We start from the raw sequence: 17,080 nt of genomic DNA on the forward strand, positions 1-17,080 counted from the left end.
ATCGCTATTTGTGAATTTATGGAACTGTGCCGGTGGAAAAAGTTTTGATGTGGGACGCCATCCTCAAACAATCACAAAGCATGCTTTCACTGTAATGGTTACTGTAAATCTGACAGTGCAGTTACATTAACAAGAATTTAAGCTTTCAACTGATACAGTGGGGCAAAAAAGTATTTAGTCAGCCACCAATTGTGCAAGTTCTCCCGCTTAAAAAGATGAGAGGCCTGTAATTTTCATCATAGGTACACTTTAACTATGACAGACAAAATTAGAAAAAAAAATTGAAGGATTTTTTAATGGATTTATTTGCAAATTATGGTGGAAAATAAGTATTTGGTCACCTACAAACAAGCAAGATTTCTGGCTCTCACAGACCTGTAACTTCTTCTTTAAGAGGCTCCTCTGTCCTCCACTCGTTTCCCGTATTAATGGCAGCTGTTTGAACTTGTTATCAGTATAAAAGACACCTGTCCACAACCTCAGTCACACTCCAAACTCCACTATGGCCAAGACCAAAGAGCTGTCAAAGGACACCAGAAACAAAATTGTAGACCTGCACCAGGCTGGGAAGACTGAATCTGCAATAGGTAAGCAGCTTGGTTTGAAGAAATCAACTGTGGGAGCAATTATTAGGAAATGGAAAACATACAAGACCACTGATAATCTTCCTCGATCTGGGGCTCCACGCAAGATCTCACCCCGTGGGGTGAAAATGATCACAAGAACGGTGAGCAAAAATCCCAGAACCATACGGGGAGACCTAGTGAATGACCTGCAGAGAACTGGGACCAAAGTAACAAAGCCCTCCATCAGTTACACACTACACCGCCAGGGACTCAAATCCTGCAGTGCCAGACATGTACCCCTGCTTAAGCCAGTACATGTCCAGGCCCGTCTGAAGTTTGCTAGAGAGCATTTGGATGATCCAGAAGAAGATTGGGAGAATATCATATGGTCAGATGAAACCAAAATATAACTTTTTGGTAAAAACTCAACTCGTCGTGTTTGGAGAACAAAGAATGCTGAGTTGCATCCAAAGAACACCATACCTACTGTGAAGCATGCGGGTGGAAACATCATGCTTTGGGGCTGTTTTTCTGCAAAGGGACCAGGACGACTGATCCGTGTAAAGGAAAGAATGAATGGGACATGTATCGTGAGATTTTGAGTGAAAACCTCCTTCCATCAGCAAGGGCATTAAAGATGAAACGTGGCTGGATCTTTCAGCATGACAATGATCCCAAACACACCGCCCGGGCAACGAAGGAGTGGCTTCGTAAGAAGCATTTCAAGGTCCTGGAGTGGCCTAGCCAGTCTCCAGATCTCAACCCCATAGAAAATCTTTGGAGGGAGTTGAAAGTCTGTGTTGCCCAGCAACAGCCCCAAAACATCACTGCTCTAGAGGAGATCTGCATGGAGGAATGGGCCAAAATACCAGCAACAGTGTGTGAAAACCTTGTGAAGACTTACAGAAAACGTTTAACCTCTGTCATTGCCAACAAAGGGTATATAACAAAGTATTGAGAAACTTTTGTTATTGACCAAATACTTATTTTCCACCATAATTTGCAAATAAATTTATTAAAAATCCTACAATGTGATTTTCCGGATTATTGTTTCTCATTTTGTCTGTCATAGTTGAAGTGTACCTATGATGAAAATTACAGGCCTCTCTCATCTTTTTAAGTAGGAGAACTTGCACAATTCGTGGCTGACTAAATACTTTTTTGCCTCACTGTATAAGACACTTGTATTTACCTAAATGTTTAATATCCATCATTTTTATGATTATTTATTTGAATTGCGCTCCCTCCAGTTTCCCCGGAAGTTGTCCCGCTAGCGGGATGCCTAGCCCTAAGTCCCAGGGCCTTGTCTGTCTGCCTGTCTGTCTGTCTGTTTGTATATCATATCCATAATAATGGATGTCATTATGTTACACTAATTCCGTTACCAGTTGTAAATCCTTAGCCCTGACACCAATGCAATAGGACCGACATGCCCCTACCCCCCCCCCCCCCCCTAAAAACAATGTTATTAACAGTAAAAACACGGACCAAGTCGGTAACAAACAAGACCCTTGCCCCCAACAATCTGGATCAGGCCTCTGTCATAGTCTCCCGCCCCCTCTTGAATAATATATCAATGGCCTCCTCTTCCACCTTCAAGATCTGATCTGAAAGCAGTGGCCAGCTTTTCCATGCAGAGTAGTCTTTTTCCCATCAGTGTTTTTGAATCATTGATGAATGATTTTGAGGCTGATTCCCTGACCTGTCAATGTTTTTAATTTGCTGTTTTAAGATTTTGTTATACTCTTGTGAATTCAGTTTTTTACTAGATTGCCTGTAGTTTTTCATGTTGTTTGTCTGTAATTGGGTAATGATTTGTTGCCGCCTATCTTGGCCAGAATGCTCTTGAAAAAGAGATTTCAAATCTCAATGAGCCCTTCCTGGTTAAATAAAGGTTAAATAAAAAATGTCTTCAGAACAATCTCTGGTAGGAAGCATCAACGAAGCATCAACTGTGACTGCTTTCTTCCAAGACCTGTTCTACTGTCGCTGTATGCCTGACGAAGAGAGGCAAGATGCAGAGGAACCATGTTGGGTACAGAGGCTGGGAACCGACGACATGTGATCAGGGGAGATAAGAAGAGTCTCCTGTTGGAGTGGCTGTATGTATTCCCAAGCCTTTGCACGGAGACTCCGTCCTTACAATCACAGAGTTGTCAGACAGTCCATTTCACTGCCAGTGTCCACGCACACAGTGGTTCTGACACTCAAGACCAGGAGTGAAATATTAGCCACATCATGGAAGAAGCTAGCAAAAGAGCAGTTATCATGATGGTGCATACACCGCCATTTCTTTGCACTTCATTGGTAGCCTTGTAGTCTTAGGTACAGAGACTGGGAAACAGACTGTTGCATTGAATTTCACATGCACCTGTTCTGCTGTAGAAGGCTGGCTCTGAAGCAGAGGCGTAAACATTGCAGAACATGTTCATTCAACCGTCATACTTTATCTGCTCCACAGGCCACGGTAAGGCAGGACGTCAAAGGGGCTTGAATCTAGGACGTGACAGAGAGAAGTAGGCTGCAGGTGTGACGGGCAGTACTCAGATCTATTATTGGAAGAGCCATAGTTTTCTTCATTACAGCCTATATGGCATGTGACTCACTTCCGTCACAGGAGACCATTCAGCAGCGGAGAGATGTTTTTCTCTGGGCTGGCAGTGGTGCAGCTGTCTGTCTATTCAGAACAACCTTATCGCCGTTGGCATGGCAACCAACACTCACTCTTATGATGTTGGTATGGAGTAACATACCAACATGAACAAATACTGAATAAATAAGCCTTATATATATATAACTCATCTTTTGTGTTATTTTGGGTGAATGAATGTATTACCAAAATATAAAATATGTACTGATCCTTGTGAATTAATCATATGTCATGATCTTTTTGACCACTACAGTCCAAAAGGCCACTCGAAATTCGGCACCATTACATAACATGTTCTCTTTAAGTGAATCCTGAAAAAAATATGTATTCCGTCTGCCCTGTAGAACACATAAGACATGTAGCACTCATGAATAAAATAGAGAGAGCTGCAGCTTGTTTGAGGTGACGCAAGATCCGGAGAAAACGAGTGCAGTAGTTGAGGCGCCACGTCGGCAGAACCAACAAGATACATCCTATATTTTTTTAAGGAAAGTTTGAAACCGCGAAAGTACGATTTTACGTGCGTTAAAATACAGGACAACACGCTCTTAAAGCATAGCTTTGAATAGAGGAGTTTGAACAAAAGTATAAAGGCACAGGCTGAAAATTGCATTAATATTTTCAGGAAACAAACGAGCGCACCAAATATTCGTCTCAGGTGCGTAGCAGTCCCTTCTACAAGCGGACATCAGAAATTACTGGAATCATGGTGAAGGTAAGGATAAGTCTGGCCTTTTGTATCGATTTATGTATTTGCGTACGATAAGTAAAGTGGTAGGCTACTGCATATCAATTGGGATATGATAAAACCAATTGCGCACGAACGAAATAAACGGAATTGATTAGATCCGGACTGAGTGATGCACTAAGCTTACTTTCAAGCAAAATATTACACTAAATCTACAGCCCAAATGATTGACGTTATGTGTGTGTGAAATTTCGCTTGCGTTATCGTTTGTGTTTTCCCTGTGCAGCCCATGTAACCAGCTAATTGGAGTTTACACAACAGGATTACTTGTTTTATGAAAGCCTGTAGCCTTAGCTTTTTCATATTTTTGTGATTTTTTTTTGGTTGATTTAACAAAAGGGCATTTTAAATCAACACGAAGCAAACGAGGATTGTCGTATGGTTTTGCAACAAGAGTAAGAACTTTGAACATACAACAAGCACTGGTTTTGAATGTTTGTGCTTGACGGGCTCCGTCAAATTGAACGTTTTGTGCAAGAAATCCCAGAGCATAACCTTACAAATCATATGCAGTTATTTAACCTACTTATTTATGCCTTTGAGCAGTGTTTCATGGCTGCGCAGAATTTGCACCGTTTGTTCTATTCAGAAAAACATTTCTAAGTGTTAGATAATACTGTTGACTTTTCCAACAAGCTTTTAGTGTTGGTGGTTTAACACTTTGTAAGATGTACTACTTGTATGAATTTGCTATATTACTTGTATGAATTAAATTGCATGTATTCTAGCCTAATCAATATTGTTTGTTCTGTAAGAACGTGAACGCCACCCCAGAGCCCCAGCCTGAAGGTTGTCTCGTGGAAGAAGAACCTGAGCTTACTGAAAGCGAGCCCACAGCAGGTAAATAACACAACATCAACCGTGCCCACTGCGTTGAACAACATCTCTTTGCGCTGTAGCCATCTCTCTTGGTGGGCATATTTTAAAGCCCAGTTTGTCAAGGGACACTTGAACCATCTAGGATAAGGTGCAATTCAGGGTAAAGGGTTGTGTTGCTATTTAAGAAACTAAAGATGTATTAAGGGAATATGTTTGTTTGTGATCATTTAAGGTTGTAGCTCTCAAACTCAAGGTGGCATTCTGCCTTCTCCCTCCAGTTTTGAGACATTAGCTTTGTTCCCAAAGACCTTGTGTACTACAATCCTGAAGCTGTTTTTTTTAACGTTTAGAAATGCCAATCATCGCTTGCAATATGGTTTTCGAAACCATATGGCCCTTATTTTCCATCAGCGTAAGAATCCTTCAACAACAAAATATGCACACACTGTAGCAGTTTTGCACATTGGTTTCATGTACCAAATAAAAAAAATGGAATGTTTCCATTGCCTCTTCAACTCTGCCAATAGTTTGTCACAACTGTTGCGTTAAATAGCAAATGTGCTTCCTCTGGATGATCATTCTCATACCATGCAATTTAAACTGCATGGTTTCCCAATGTTGCAGTGTGGGGGACCACACATCGTGTGACTTGGTTTACTTCGATATGATGGTTATGTCGTACCAAAACCTCCTGTTCCGTCACAGCTGTTGTGATTTTTATCTGGTATGACTTCACTCACATAACTGGATGGAAATGTGGTTACTAAGTAGAATACCTCAATGTATTGACATGCCTATTGTTTTAATGATATGATTCATTGTTTGTAGGTCAATATCCAAGCACAAAAGCTGTTTTCTCTCTGGCCTCTCTCTGCTGATGGTCTGTTTCACAAACATGTGTGGTCCTCACTCTGGTCTTTCGCTATCTTTCTAAAAACTGGTTTTGCGTGTGTTCTAAAACCCATCTCTCTCTCTTTCTCTCTCTCATAGATGAGGGGAAGGATGCAGGTAAGGAGCACCCCGTGGCCCAGCCGGGCATGATCTGGCGGGTCGGGGGTGGCCTGTTCCATGCCAGTAAAACTGTGGTGGGCGCCACGGTAGGAGGAGTTGCCTGGCTCGGTGGGAAGAGTCTGGAGTACACTAAATCAGCAGTTACTTCAGTCCCCTCGATGAGCGTCAGCCTGGTGAAAGGGGTCGCCGGGGGCGTGTCATCGGTTGCCGGGGGCGTGTCATCAGTGGGTTCCACGGTAGCTGGCAAAGTTCCGTTCAGAGCCAAGACAAAGGACAAGGCAGAGTGAGGAGATGATGACGATGATGGACACGCAACACGATGCATCGCCCCACCGACTGAGCCATAAGAGGAAGTGATGAGTTGAAGCTAGTCGCCATGTTTTCAAAGTGGATTGATTTTGTTCTTTTTTTTTTCGTTTGTACATCATTCACTAAGTTGTACCTGGGGAAACATGTTCAGTAGTGCCTTCTGTAGCCTCCCCCTTCTTTCCCTGCCCCCCCCCCCCCCCAAACACTTTCACTGACGTGTGTACAGGGGGTCTTCATCCAAACCTACATGGTCCCCTGAAGCCTTAAGACAATGTAAAGCAGTTATATAAGGAGGGAGAGAGATAAACAGGCATGCTAGGTTGGGTTCTTCTCTTCCACCATTTAAAGCCTGGTTTGTGGTTTCTAATGTGCTGGAATTTTTGTATTAGCTTTTTTTGTGACCGCAAACCTAAACACAGAACATTAGCTTGTTTCAAAATGCTACAGTGAACTGTGTGAAGATAGCTTTTTGGGTCTTCTGAAAAGAGTTTGATAGCATTTCCAAAATAAGAGTTGGAGGTGATATGGTTCTGAGAGCCAATAGCCCTGTTTAGGTTGATGTTGTGGCAAAATGATATGATCACTTTAATCATGGTTATTCAGTAGATCCATATATGAAATGGAGACGTCATACATTTTACAGAAAATAAAATCTATTTATTGATGGACTAGTTTCTCTACTGTCTGTCTTTGGTCCTTTTATAACGTTTCTATGGAAACTCAACATTTCAATGCAACAGTTTGGGTTTGTTTCTGTATTCTGCCATGACTTAGCTGTTGCTGGTAGAGAATGCTGATATGACTGTCTGGCATGCTTGTACTTTCCAACATAATAATAAAGTCTCGTGGGAAGTTTGACATTGTGCCTCTGTCTCATTCACAATTTGGGATGTACCTTGTTGTCTCAAGTCAATGCTACCGGGGTGTACTCACTAGGAAGAAACGCATTGCAATGGTGAGGGACCTACCTGAATTTGTCCAATAAACTTGTTTTTGATAAACGTTTTCCCTTTGGAGTAAATGTTTTCTGTTGCGGAAGGTTTTGCAACTGTTAGTCTAAATAAGGCCTGGGGTGTACCCAGGCATTAAGTGGCGAAGCCAAATTAAGTTGGAGACTGTACTAGCTTCGCGAAGTCCATTGGGACTGCATTTCTTCAGTGGCAACATGCTCTGTGTAATGTCTGTCTGCCATGTTGAAGGGCTCAGGAGTGTTGCTAATTCTCAAGGGTCTTGAGTGTTTGGGTCAATTATGGGGTCCTATTATTAGCCTTTTTACCAAACGGTTATTGCATTACTTATCACTATGGACAACACAACAGGTGGACTATTCTACTGCTGAACCTAAGTGTTAGATTCAATCCGATCACATCTGCATGTATCAATCGGAAATTACCGTTTGAATGTCAATCGTGCTGTAACACAGATCTGCAGTCCGTATTGAATCTAGGCCTTACTGGCAACCAACCAGACAAGATATTGAATCCTCTCTTGACGTTGTTTGTCTGCTCTGCAATGGTGTACTTTGAAACTTTTCCATGTACCAAAAAGATAAAGTACTTGTGTTAACTTTTGTCAAGTGTATTTAAATAAACTGCTGATAAACAGGTCAAGTGTTGTAGCTTTCCTGCTCACATCCTTGGTGCCAGTCTGGAACCAACATGGTCTTGCTAAAAAGCAACCCATTCCAAACCGGTTCAACTCAGCAGAAGAGGGCCCCAGCTAACGTATTGTACCAATGTTCATGAATTATTACCAATATCTCTGAAATAATTAGCCTAATGAAATGAAAACATTCATGAACAGAAATGAAATTGGACAAGGAATCCCACAATATGTCTGTGTTTCAACTATTTAATTTCAGTTGAAATAGTTTCCATAGCCAAGAGCACAGATAGGTACATATACTATATCAATTAAGTTATTTAAAAATGTATATGAAATTTAAAGCTAATATTTTTTAAAACCAGTAATGTACAGCCCCAGAGGGAAAACAAAAAACAATCTTCATAAATCTGCTTTTTATACAAACAACCTACATGATACCAGCCAACATAAAATAGATTGACTTCCTGCTAGCTTTTACATTTACTGAAGATTGACTTTACAGTTGACATTTTGGTCATTTAGCAGACGCTCTTATCCAGAGTGACTTATGGTTAGTGCATTACACTATGGAAGACAGTATTAAAGCAATGTGACGGTACTACATCTTTCAGAAGCTAGTGAATATGGGAAGAACTCCCAATGGCAGTGTCCCCAGCAGAGGCAATGGTAGATTACTACTGGGTGTCTAATACAGTCAGCCACTTGTTCACCACCAGCAGTAACACTGATCTTCCGTCCAGGCAGTTTACATCCTCTACCCAGAATAACATTCTTTACCCTCCATTTTTAGAAAAAATAAGAAGCATGGTGGAAGAACAACACATGATGAACTGCTGAGGCTATTACATATACTTTCCCTACAGAGAGCAGGTGATTTGATTTGACCAATCAGCCTGCTGTGATCCTCAGGGTTAGAGGTCAAAGGTAAACCCTAAAGGTCATGGGTAGTCCAGACCTGAATATCAGGTCTCCAGTGAAATGGTTTGTCTTCGGGCTATATGGCTATGTGTCACACACATACAGTAAGGCACAGTATGGTAAAATGTCATCCACAGTCTAACTGACATATTTACATAAATTACATCATAACATATTATAGACTGTTTCTCATATTCAACCCAGGTGGGGTATTTCGGGTCATTATAAGCGCTCAAGATTAGATTACGAAAACCCCAAACTGATTGACACTTTTGCCTAATTGAAATAGTACATCTTTGACTTCGTAACTCTCAAACCTAAGACGTCTCAGGGACTTTCATGTGACATCGCATAGAGAATTTTCCCTTTTTATACAAAAAAATACAAATGTGTCTTTAAACATCTCTGTGCAGTATATATCATACAAAAATAATATCTATCTATGACGACAGCAGCTTATGAAGACACAGCCATCCTCTCATCCTGTCGACCCGTACTCTTCTGAAACACAAACACAGAACAAAGACAACATTGTAAAATATTACGACATCGTTTTACCATGGTTATACAGTCGTATGTAATACCAGTGTTTTATAGTTTCACAAAGCAGAAGCTCTGATAAACTGATCATGTGGAGTCTATTTTAATATGCTCCTAAAAGTCCATATTTATGAACTCAGAAATGTGAATATTTCAGACTATTTAATAACTTATCGATCATGCTTTGTGACATCACCCCAGGTACATAACATCGACTTTAGAAAAGAGAATGTAAACACAAATATTGACCCCTGACTTACATGTTGGTGGTGTCGCTGCACCTTGAAGGCAGGGGCCGGAAAGTCGCTGCCCACTTCCTGTTCCGACTCCCGCCCCCTCTTCCCAGTCCCGCCCCGTGCCAAATGATCTGGATAGTGAGGCACAGCAAACTCATGGGCAGATCTTGTCCGACAGAGTTGCTGATTGGACGATCCTGCCTGCTCTGCGTGCGCCATTCCACAGCCTGCAGTGACCAAGAGGCAAACAGAAATAAACCCATAAGAATGTCCTCCTCTACAAAATACTGCAAGTGACTGTTGTGACCAGTCTGTGTCCAGTCAGATAAGAAATACTGTGTCTAGACTTACTCTGAGTGCATGTTGGTCCAGGTCGTGGCCTCACTCCACTGAGTCCCAGCAGCTCCTCACCGTTCACATTTACTCTACTACGGCCTGGAGAGAGGAGGAGAGAGGGAAAGGGGAGGGTAGAGGAGAGGTGGAGTGTGGGTTAGAGTGTGCTCACTTTGCAGTCGTGGTGTGATATTATTTGGGATAATGTATGAATGGTATCTAAGGAGGTTTAGGCGAATGAGCCTTGCTCACCATGATGGCTGTTGAGCCCGCTGTGTTTTCTACCAGTAGAGGGCGATGCCACCGCATTCAGATCCTCAATGGGACTGGTTGGCACAGCTGCTAGTAAGCCTATTGGGAGAGAGACACACGTTATAATGAATTACCAAGTGTGAGAAAGAGAGCGATAGAGACAGACAGAAAGAGAGTGTGAGAGAGAGCGAGAGAAAAAGAGTGGGAAGGTGATAGGAAGAGAGTCAAAAAGAAAAGCGAGAGAGAGTTCAATACAAAGTGAGTGAGGGAGAAAAATACTTACTGAGTCCTCTGTATCTGGACAGCTGCTGGTACATTTGTCTCATCCTCTCTATGTTGAGTCGGCTGGCCTCTGCATGGTTCACCATGGGTTTGGGGTAGTCCACCCCGACCACACATTTGGCCGCCCGCTGCACCTCTATGGGGGCGTTCCAAGGGTCGTAGATGTACTTGTCTGGCATGTCTTTCAGGACAGGTAGGTAGTGTCTGCAAGCAGAGGGGGAAATTAAATCTCAGCACCTCGTGTGTGTGTGTGTGTGTGTGTGTGCGTCTTGTGTGCGTGTGGGTGTTTGTGTGTGCGTGCATGTAGCTATACCAACCTAATGAAGTCTCCTTCGGGATCTATTTTTCGTCCGAAGCCCACAGGACAGTAGCAGTGGAAGAACTGCTGGAAGAAGGAACTGCAGGAGTGACACAACCAGCTGCCTGCGTTCACACTCCAGTCTGCATCCAGGAGCAGCTCCTCAAACACCTGACAGACACACACAGAACAACATGGTCATTCACACATAACATGCATCTCTTCTGATTCTTCCCCCTTCCCTCCCCTCTCTCTACCTTCATGCCCTCTTCCCAGCCCTCTTCTCCTCCACCCCTCCCTCCCTCCGTCTTTCTCTACCTTCATGCCCTCCTCCCAGCTGATCCACAGGTCTCCTCTGGTCAGGAAGCAGGCCACAGCGTGTCTGGCCAGGTGGTGGATCCAGCCTTCCTGCCTCAGCTGAGTCATGATGGCGTCGATCCAGGGGAAGCCAGTCTTGGCTTCTGCCCACTTGGCCAGCGCCTCTGTGTTGCGGTCCCAGGGGATGCGGATACAGATGGGGTTCCCGTCAATTTTGTCGAAGCGGGGGTTGTTCGTTGCGGCCGTGTAGAAGAACTCACGCCACAGCAGCTTGTCATAGAGAGAGATGGGGGGACTGCCGTTCGTCTTTACCTGAGGGGAGAAGAGAGAGGAGAATGTAATCGTGAGGAAAACAGGCGCAATCTTATGTGATAGTTCCCTGCGATAAGAGTTGGTGTTGGGTAAGGATACGTGTGTGTTGGTGTTAGCTAAGGATACATGTGTGTTGGTGTTAGGTAAGGATACGTGTGTGTTGGTGTTAGCTAAGGATACATGTGTGTTGGTGTTAGGTCGAGATGGATGTGTGTTGGTGTTAGGTAGAGACGGATGTGTGTTGGTGTTAGGTAAGGATACGTGTGTGTTGGTGTTAGGTAGAGATGGATGTGTGTAGAGATGGATGGTGTTAGGTAGAGATGGATGTGTGTGTTGGTGTTAGGTGTAGGTGTTAGGTATGGATGTGTGTTGGTGTTAGGTAAGGATACGTGTGTGTTGGTGTTAGGTAAGGATACGTGTGTGTTGGTGTTAGGTAGGGATATGTGTGTGTTGGTGTTAGGTAGAGATGGATGTGTGTTGGTGTTAGGTAAGGATACGTGTGTGTTGGTGTTAGGTGAGTATACATGTTTATTGGTGTTAGGTAGAGATGGATGTGTGTTGGTGTTAGGTAGGGATACGTGTGTGTTGGTGTTAGGTAAGTATACGTGTGTGTTGGTGTTAGGTAAGGATACGTGTGTGTTGGTGTTAGGTAAGGATACGTGTGTGTTGGTGTTAGGTAGGGACGGATGTGTGTGTGATAGTATGTAGTAGGTGTAGTTATGTGTGTGAGCTACTGTACCTTCTTGTAGAGCTCTGCCAGTTTGCTGTAGAAAAGTCGACAGGACAGACATCCAAAGCGGAGGTAGGGGCTGAGACCTAGAGGACTGGGCAGCAGGGGGCTGGCGGTCTTCCTGGTACTCTCAAACTTCACCTGCCACGCCTGGAGAGAGAGAGAGGTGGAGGATTAATATATGATACATACATGATATAATTGGACAGGAAAATCTGCAACGCTCACTCACCATAACAAGAAATTCACATATATGATATAAAACATAATTACTAATGAGTCTGTGTGTGTGTGTGTGTGTGTGTGGTTACGTACAGTGGAGAGGTCAGGTTCCAGTTGTCTCTCTATCCTGGTGAGAGCTTCACTCTCTCCTCCTGGCCACACGGCTGGGGCTAAGCCCTCTGTATCAAATCCTGGGGAGAGAAACACAGAGCATGTTTAGACACTTCAGGTAAATTATCTTGAAAACTAGTTTTTTTCCGCTCCTAAGAACCATTCTGGACAGACTCGAAAGAATTGCTAAAACAATTTAATGTTCAACTCCATGAAGCAAGTATGGACACCCATTCCAATAGAAAAGGTGTCTTACCCAGCTCCTCCAATAGGGGTACTCCGTACTTGTCCCTGTGGTTGTCTGAGACAGGGGTGACACATCGACCCATGCTGGCCCTGGACAGAGCCCCTACTGGGGCATCGGGGGGCGGCATGGAGCCAACCAATGTCTGGAAATGCTTGAAGGTGAGAGGAGGATGACCCCCGTTCAGCTCTATGATCCTGCAGAGAGGAGAGGGGTTTCAGTTAGGGCTCTTTTTAATCCAAACCTCCATGTGATGTCACCCGGGTGTCCCACTCACTTGTCCAGGTCGTAGAGAGTGTGTGAGATCCTGCTGATGACCTCCACTCCGGCATCTGTGGCCAGTTTCTTAATGGCTGCATCCCGCTCCTTACCGAACGGCTCAGAGTCACACTCAAACGTCAGCTGGGAGGTGTTCCAGTCCTGAGAGGACAGGACACAGCAAACACACACTGGGGTTAAAACAACATATACCGATCGGCTTTGAAATGGTCGGCAAACACTGATACAGCATGGTGAATATTTGCTGTCCCTGGGGGTGAGAGAGGCTGGGGAGAGGGGAGGGAAAAGGGGTCTCACCTTAAAGAGTTGGGGGAAGATGTTGGCCGGCTGGCCTCGGATCACAAACAGACGGGAGTTGAGCCTCCGAAGGCTTGCGTCTAGATCTTCCAGACACTGCAGCAGGAACCTGAAACACAGGAGGGACGACGACCGTCACTACATGGCCATGCTGGAGAGGACACTGCTTCAGGGGCATTCTCAGAGCGCAAAGAGACTCATGTTTACTACTTAGACCTGACACCATGTTTACTACTTAGACCTGACACCATGTTTACTACTTAGACCTGACACCATGTTTACTACTTAGACCTGACACCATGTTTACTACTTAGACCTGACACCATGTTTACTACTTAGACCTGACACCATGTTTACTACTTAGACCTGGTACCATGTTTGCTACTTAGACCTGACACTATGTTTGATTGAATGAAACCCTAATAAATCCCACTCAAGAATACATGATAAGTAAATTAATAAGAACATGCTTGTTGGATCAGGATATAAATACATAAACTCTTAATCCCTTCCCAGAAGCAGACCGACGCCCTTTGACTACATGTCCATCATTTATGTTATGACGGTGATGCAATGATGACATCAGAATTGTTACATCACCGCACGTGTAACGATGCCGGTTTCAACAACTATTATTTCACGCAAACTTTCTGAAGCTCACATTTGCCTTTTCGCATTTACGTCCCCTTTCCAGCATTTACGCAGTAAGTAATGTCATTGGGGCACAGATTCAGTCCTCGCGGTTGCATATGTAATATTTGGCATGGGAACTGTGCCATGGTTGAGTTAGCGGCATCACAGCATAGCATCCCAGGTGACTGGATGACTGACTGAACGTAGTCACCAGAAAATGCTGTGATCCTTCTGCTCAGCGTAAGAACAGCCCCCTGAGAGAAGAGCAGCAGGTGATACATGGTGTGTTTGTCTGGTGTTTGATTAAACACCTGAACACCTTTGAAGACAACGATAAACACACTGCCTGTGGAGAGAGACAAGATAAGCCGACAGGCCTGCTATCTGTCTGTTGCTTCACACTAGCAATTTTCCAGATCAAATAACAAAGAAAGTATAGGTGTTAACAGTTGAAAAGGTGGCTAATCCAGCTGCGGATCTGAGGGCCACTACCGCCTCCTGCTGTTTGAGCAGTTAAGAGATCAAGCTAGGCCGCTCTGCCACTGCAAAGCCTGCTGGAAAGTAGGTCATCCCAATAGCAACCACTGACTCAGGAAATGTAACTCTCTTTTGTCACACTAAACCGGCTCCCTGCCTGAACGACGCCATTTTACAGGCCTTGGCTCTACGCTCTTTAGTCTTTGAAAGATGCCAGAAAGAATGGCCCCAGAGAGGATTTATTACATTGTACAGAACGTGAAAAGAACATCTGTCTGGTCGAGGCAACGGTAAGTACTTTGGAGGGAAATATTTATATTACACTATTAATGCTCTCTTAATTAACTGTCACCGGAAAAGAGAAGCTGTTGCTTTTGCCTGCTATTCATCCCATTTGTATCACTCCTCTAATATAAAAGGACCAAGGGATAAGCACCACTGCACTATTTCACATGCTCGCCATCGACCAATGTTTAAAAGAGAATAGCCTAGTAGATACCCAAAAGAATACTCAAACATAGGATGCACAAACTTTCAGAACCCACCATAATAGCTACATACAGAAGTCACTTCTTTTATCTTGAAAGCAGACATCATTACAATATGGGCCTACTGCTGCCATCCTTACTCTGCTGGGCCCAAACAACTACCTGATGATGTTAGGGTCCAGGCTTTCCGCTGGCACATCTGATCACTCCATGCTCCCTTCCTCTTTAGCAAGGCCAGTTATTGGCAACTGTGTGAAGGGAGCTGTTCTGAGAACCACCACAATGCTATAACCACTAGAACACCTGGGTCTGGGACAATTCAGTGTCATTGATTTTCAATAAAGATTTGTACAAAATCTTGAATTGGACTTTCAATTCACTTCTTGAATTCAAACGGAACAGAGTTCAAGCCAACCTACCTCACCCACTCTGTAATAACCATTGAATTGTATTTATGGTAATAACACAAAAGCGTTCCGAGCATGGACAATTCATTTAAATCTACTGGGACAATAGAATCATATTGACTGGGTGAATAGTTCCTGTTGTTGTTCCTCACCTCCACCGGTTGACCCCCAGGTTGGAGGAGCCAGCGAACCAGGGGTCTAGGAAGTATACACAGCGCACCGTGTCTGAATCACGCACAGCCTCCAGCAGGGCCGGGTTGTCGTGGAGACGCAGTCCCTTCCGGAACCAGTGGATGGAGTTCTTGGTCATGTTCAAAAACAGGGCCTGGAAAAAATACAAGAAATGTTCAATATTTAGAAGCACAGTACATATTTTAGGGAATGGGTCACATTTAAAAAAATGGAAAGAGTTAAAGACTCTAAAAAGATTTAGCAGAGAACTGATTATTAAATGCACTGGAAGTTAGAAACATAATATTAATATTACACAATTCAAAACTTCATTGTTCATAATGTGATGGTTATTGGAATGGAATTGTACAGTTGCATGTTCAGTTGGAAAATTACTTTTGTTAGAAACAATGTACAAAAAAGTATACAATTGATTATCGTATTTCTGTTACAGACTATATGATGCATAGAGCTGAGAGTCAAATGGGACTAACACAGTACAACTAGCCTAAACCAAGCAAAGCACTGCTTCAAATCTCAGTCTCCAATTAGTTTGACTTATTAAAACTCATTATTTGCGTTTTTCTAACAAGAAAATAACCATCTCATCTAAAGCAATTTGCGGACAAATCAGAAAAATACAATAATGCACGAAAGCAATAGAAATAAATATTGGCATTATATTTTTTTAATCAACTTGCAAAAAAAGACAATACCCTTAGTCTCCCAACTTTTGAATGACGTTATATCACACTCAGATAGTACAGCTTGTGGCATGCAAATGTATGACACAGTGTAGGTGATTTGGTCACCGTAACATCAGAAATGTTAGACCACAAGCATCATCAACATAATATACACTGCATAACTGCACACAAATTGTTCAGAAAGCTCAGACACACACACATACATACAAATGTTATGCCGTACCAATGGTCAGACAACTTTGTTTTTTTTTGATAACTTGGAATTATTAGGTTCTATATGCATCTTTGCCAATTTCAGTTAATTTCAGACCGCCTTGTTCTGTACGATGGTCCACATAGTAGTATACTCTAAATACCCCAATTCATAAAAAATAAAAAGATATATATATATATATATCCTCACACCATTCAAACCAATGAGGGTTGTGAATTGTAATTCCAATTAACTCAGAATAATTCTAAGGTCACGATTTGCCAAAGCACAGCCTCAGAATCAGGTCAGTTACACGTACCTTATGTAAGGATAATTAACATGTGCATGGAAGAAGAGAGACCTACATTCTGATAAGTAATCATGTCCATCGCTTACCTGTAATGTGTTGTCAAGGATGTGTCTCTTATGTCATTACCGTTGACAGGATCGTTTAATTCCACGGGTGGTCTCTCCAAGTGTGACTCAAACAGTCGGGGTTTTCTTGTGGTGTACAGTTACTTCTCCCAATGCAAGAACAAGACAGTTGCATAACTGTTCTAGCTACTGCGCATGGCCAATGTTCCAGAACAACACGTGATATAGAAATATAAATGAATAAATGTGATGTCTGTTTCCAAGCACAGTGACTTTACTGTCTAGTTACAAAGTTCTATGTTCCAAGCAACACGCCCCAACAAGCAATAAAGAAGCGACCGAGAAATCCAATTGGTTGACGCAGTAGGCCTTTTCTCACGTTTTTGCGGCATGGAACGATCGGGTGTACTTTTTTGAGATGCATCCAGCTGCAGCCTCACAGAATAGCCTGTGACTAAAACTAGCCTGTCACTAAAACCAATACTATCTACTGGCAGTGGTTAATCTCTACCACATACACGTGAATTTATTTTATTTCCTAGATTACTT

At 43.0% G+C, this 17,080-nt stretch overlaps 2 protein-coding genes across 2 annotated transcripts; one reads left to right on the forward strand and one right to left on the reverse strand.

Moving 5' to 3' along the window:
- The first annotated feature begins 3,596 nt into the window (after window positions 1-3,596).
- On the forward strand, window positions 3,597-7,707 carry LOC135539720 (transmembrane protein 263-like). Its single transcript, XM_064965784.1, has 3 exons — window positions 3,597-3,931; window positions 4,720-4,804; window positions 5,774-7,707. Exons 1-3 carry the CDS (start codon window positions 3,923-3,925, stop codon window positions 6,079-6,081), a joined length of 402 nt encoding a protein of 133 aa, XP_064821856.1. The 5' UTR covers window positions 3,597-3,922; the 3' UTR covers window positions 6,082-7,707.
- A 233-nt stretch (window positions 7,708-7,940) lies between these two features.
- cry3b (cryptochrome circadian regulator 3b) lies at window positions 7,941-16,698 on the reverse strand. Its single transcript, XM_064965781.1, has 14 exons — window positions 16,553-16,698; window positions 15,238-15,410; window positions 13,081-13,189; window positions 12,782-12,924; window positions 12,517-12,701; window positions 12,243-12,340; window positions 11,937-12,077; window positions 10,886-11,197; window positions 10,587-10,738; window positions 10,271-10,473; window positions 9,988-10,086; window positions 9,754-9,837; window positions 9,427-9,629; window positions 7,941-9,127 (listed from the first exon to the last, which is right to left on the reverse strand). The coding sequence occupies exons 2-14, from the start codon at window positions 15,393-15,395 to the stop codon at window positions 9,083-9,085; spliced, it is 1,932 nt and encodes a 643-aa protein (XP_064821853.1). The 5' UTR covers window positions 15,396-15,410; window positions 16,553-16,698; the 3' UTR covers window positions 7,941-9,082.
- Between the last annotated feature and the right edge of the window lie 382 nt (window positions 16,699-17,080).

Source organism: Oncorhynchus masou, chromosome 5 (genome assembly GCF_036934945.1).
Source record: "Oncorhynchus masou masou isolate Uvic2021 chromosome 5, UVic_Omas_1.1, whole genome shotgun sequence".
Classification (NCBI taxonomy): Eukaryota; Metazoa; Chordata; class Actinopteri; order Salmoniformes; family Salmonidae; genus Oncorhynchus; species Oncorhynchus masou.

What these genes read in the sequence shown, in the direction of transcription:
- LOC135539720 (XM_064965784.1), top strand. An exon ending in TGAAAGCGAGCCCACAGCAG is followed by an intron (nt 4,805 to 5,773) that starts GTAAATAACACA and finishes TCTCTCTCATAG; the next exon opens with ATGAGGGGAAGGATGCAGGT.
- cry3b (XM_064965781.1), bottom strand. Translation starts at nt 15,395, where the DNA reads ATGACCAAGAACTCCATCCACTGGTTCCGGAAGGGACTGCGTCTCCAC. An exon ending in CTGGGGGTCAACCGGTGGAG is followed by an intron (nt 13,190 to 15,237) that starts GTGAGGAACAAC and finishes CCTGTGTTTCAG; the next exon opens with GTTCCTGCTGCAGTGTCTGG. An exon ending in CGGGCTCAACAGCCATCATG is followed by an intron (nt 9,838 to 9,987) that starts GTGAGCAAGGCT and finishes TCCTCTCTCCAG; the next exon opens with GCCGTAGTAGAGTAAATGTG.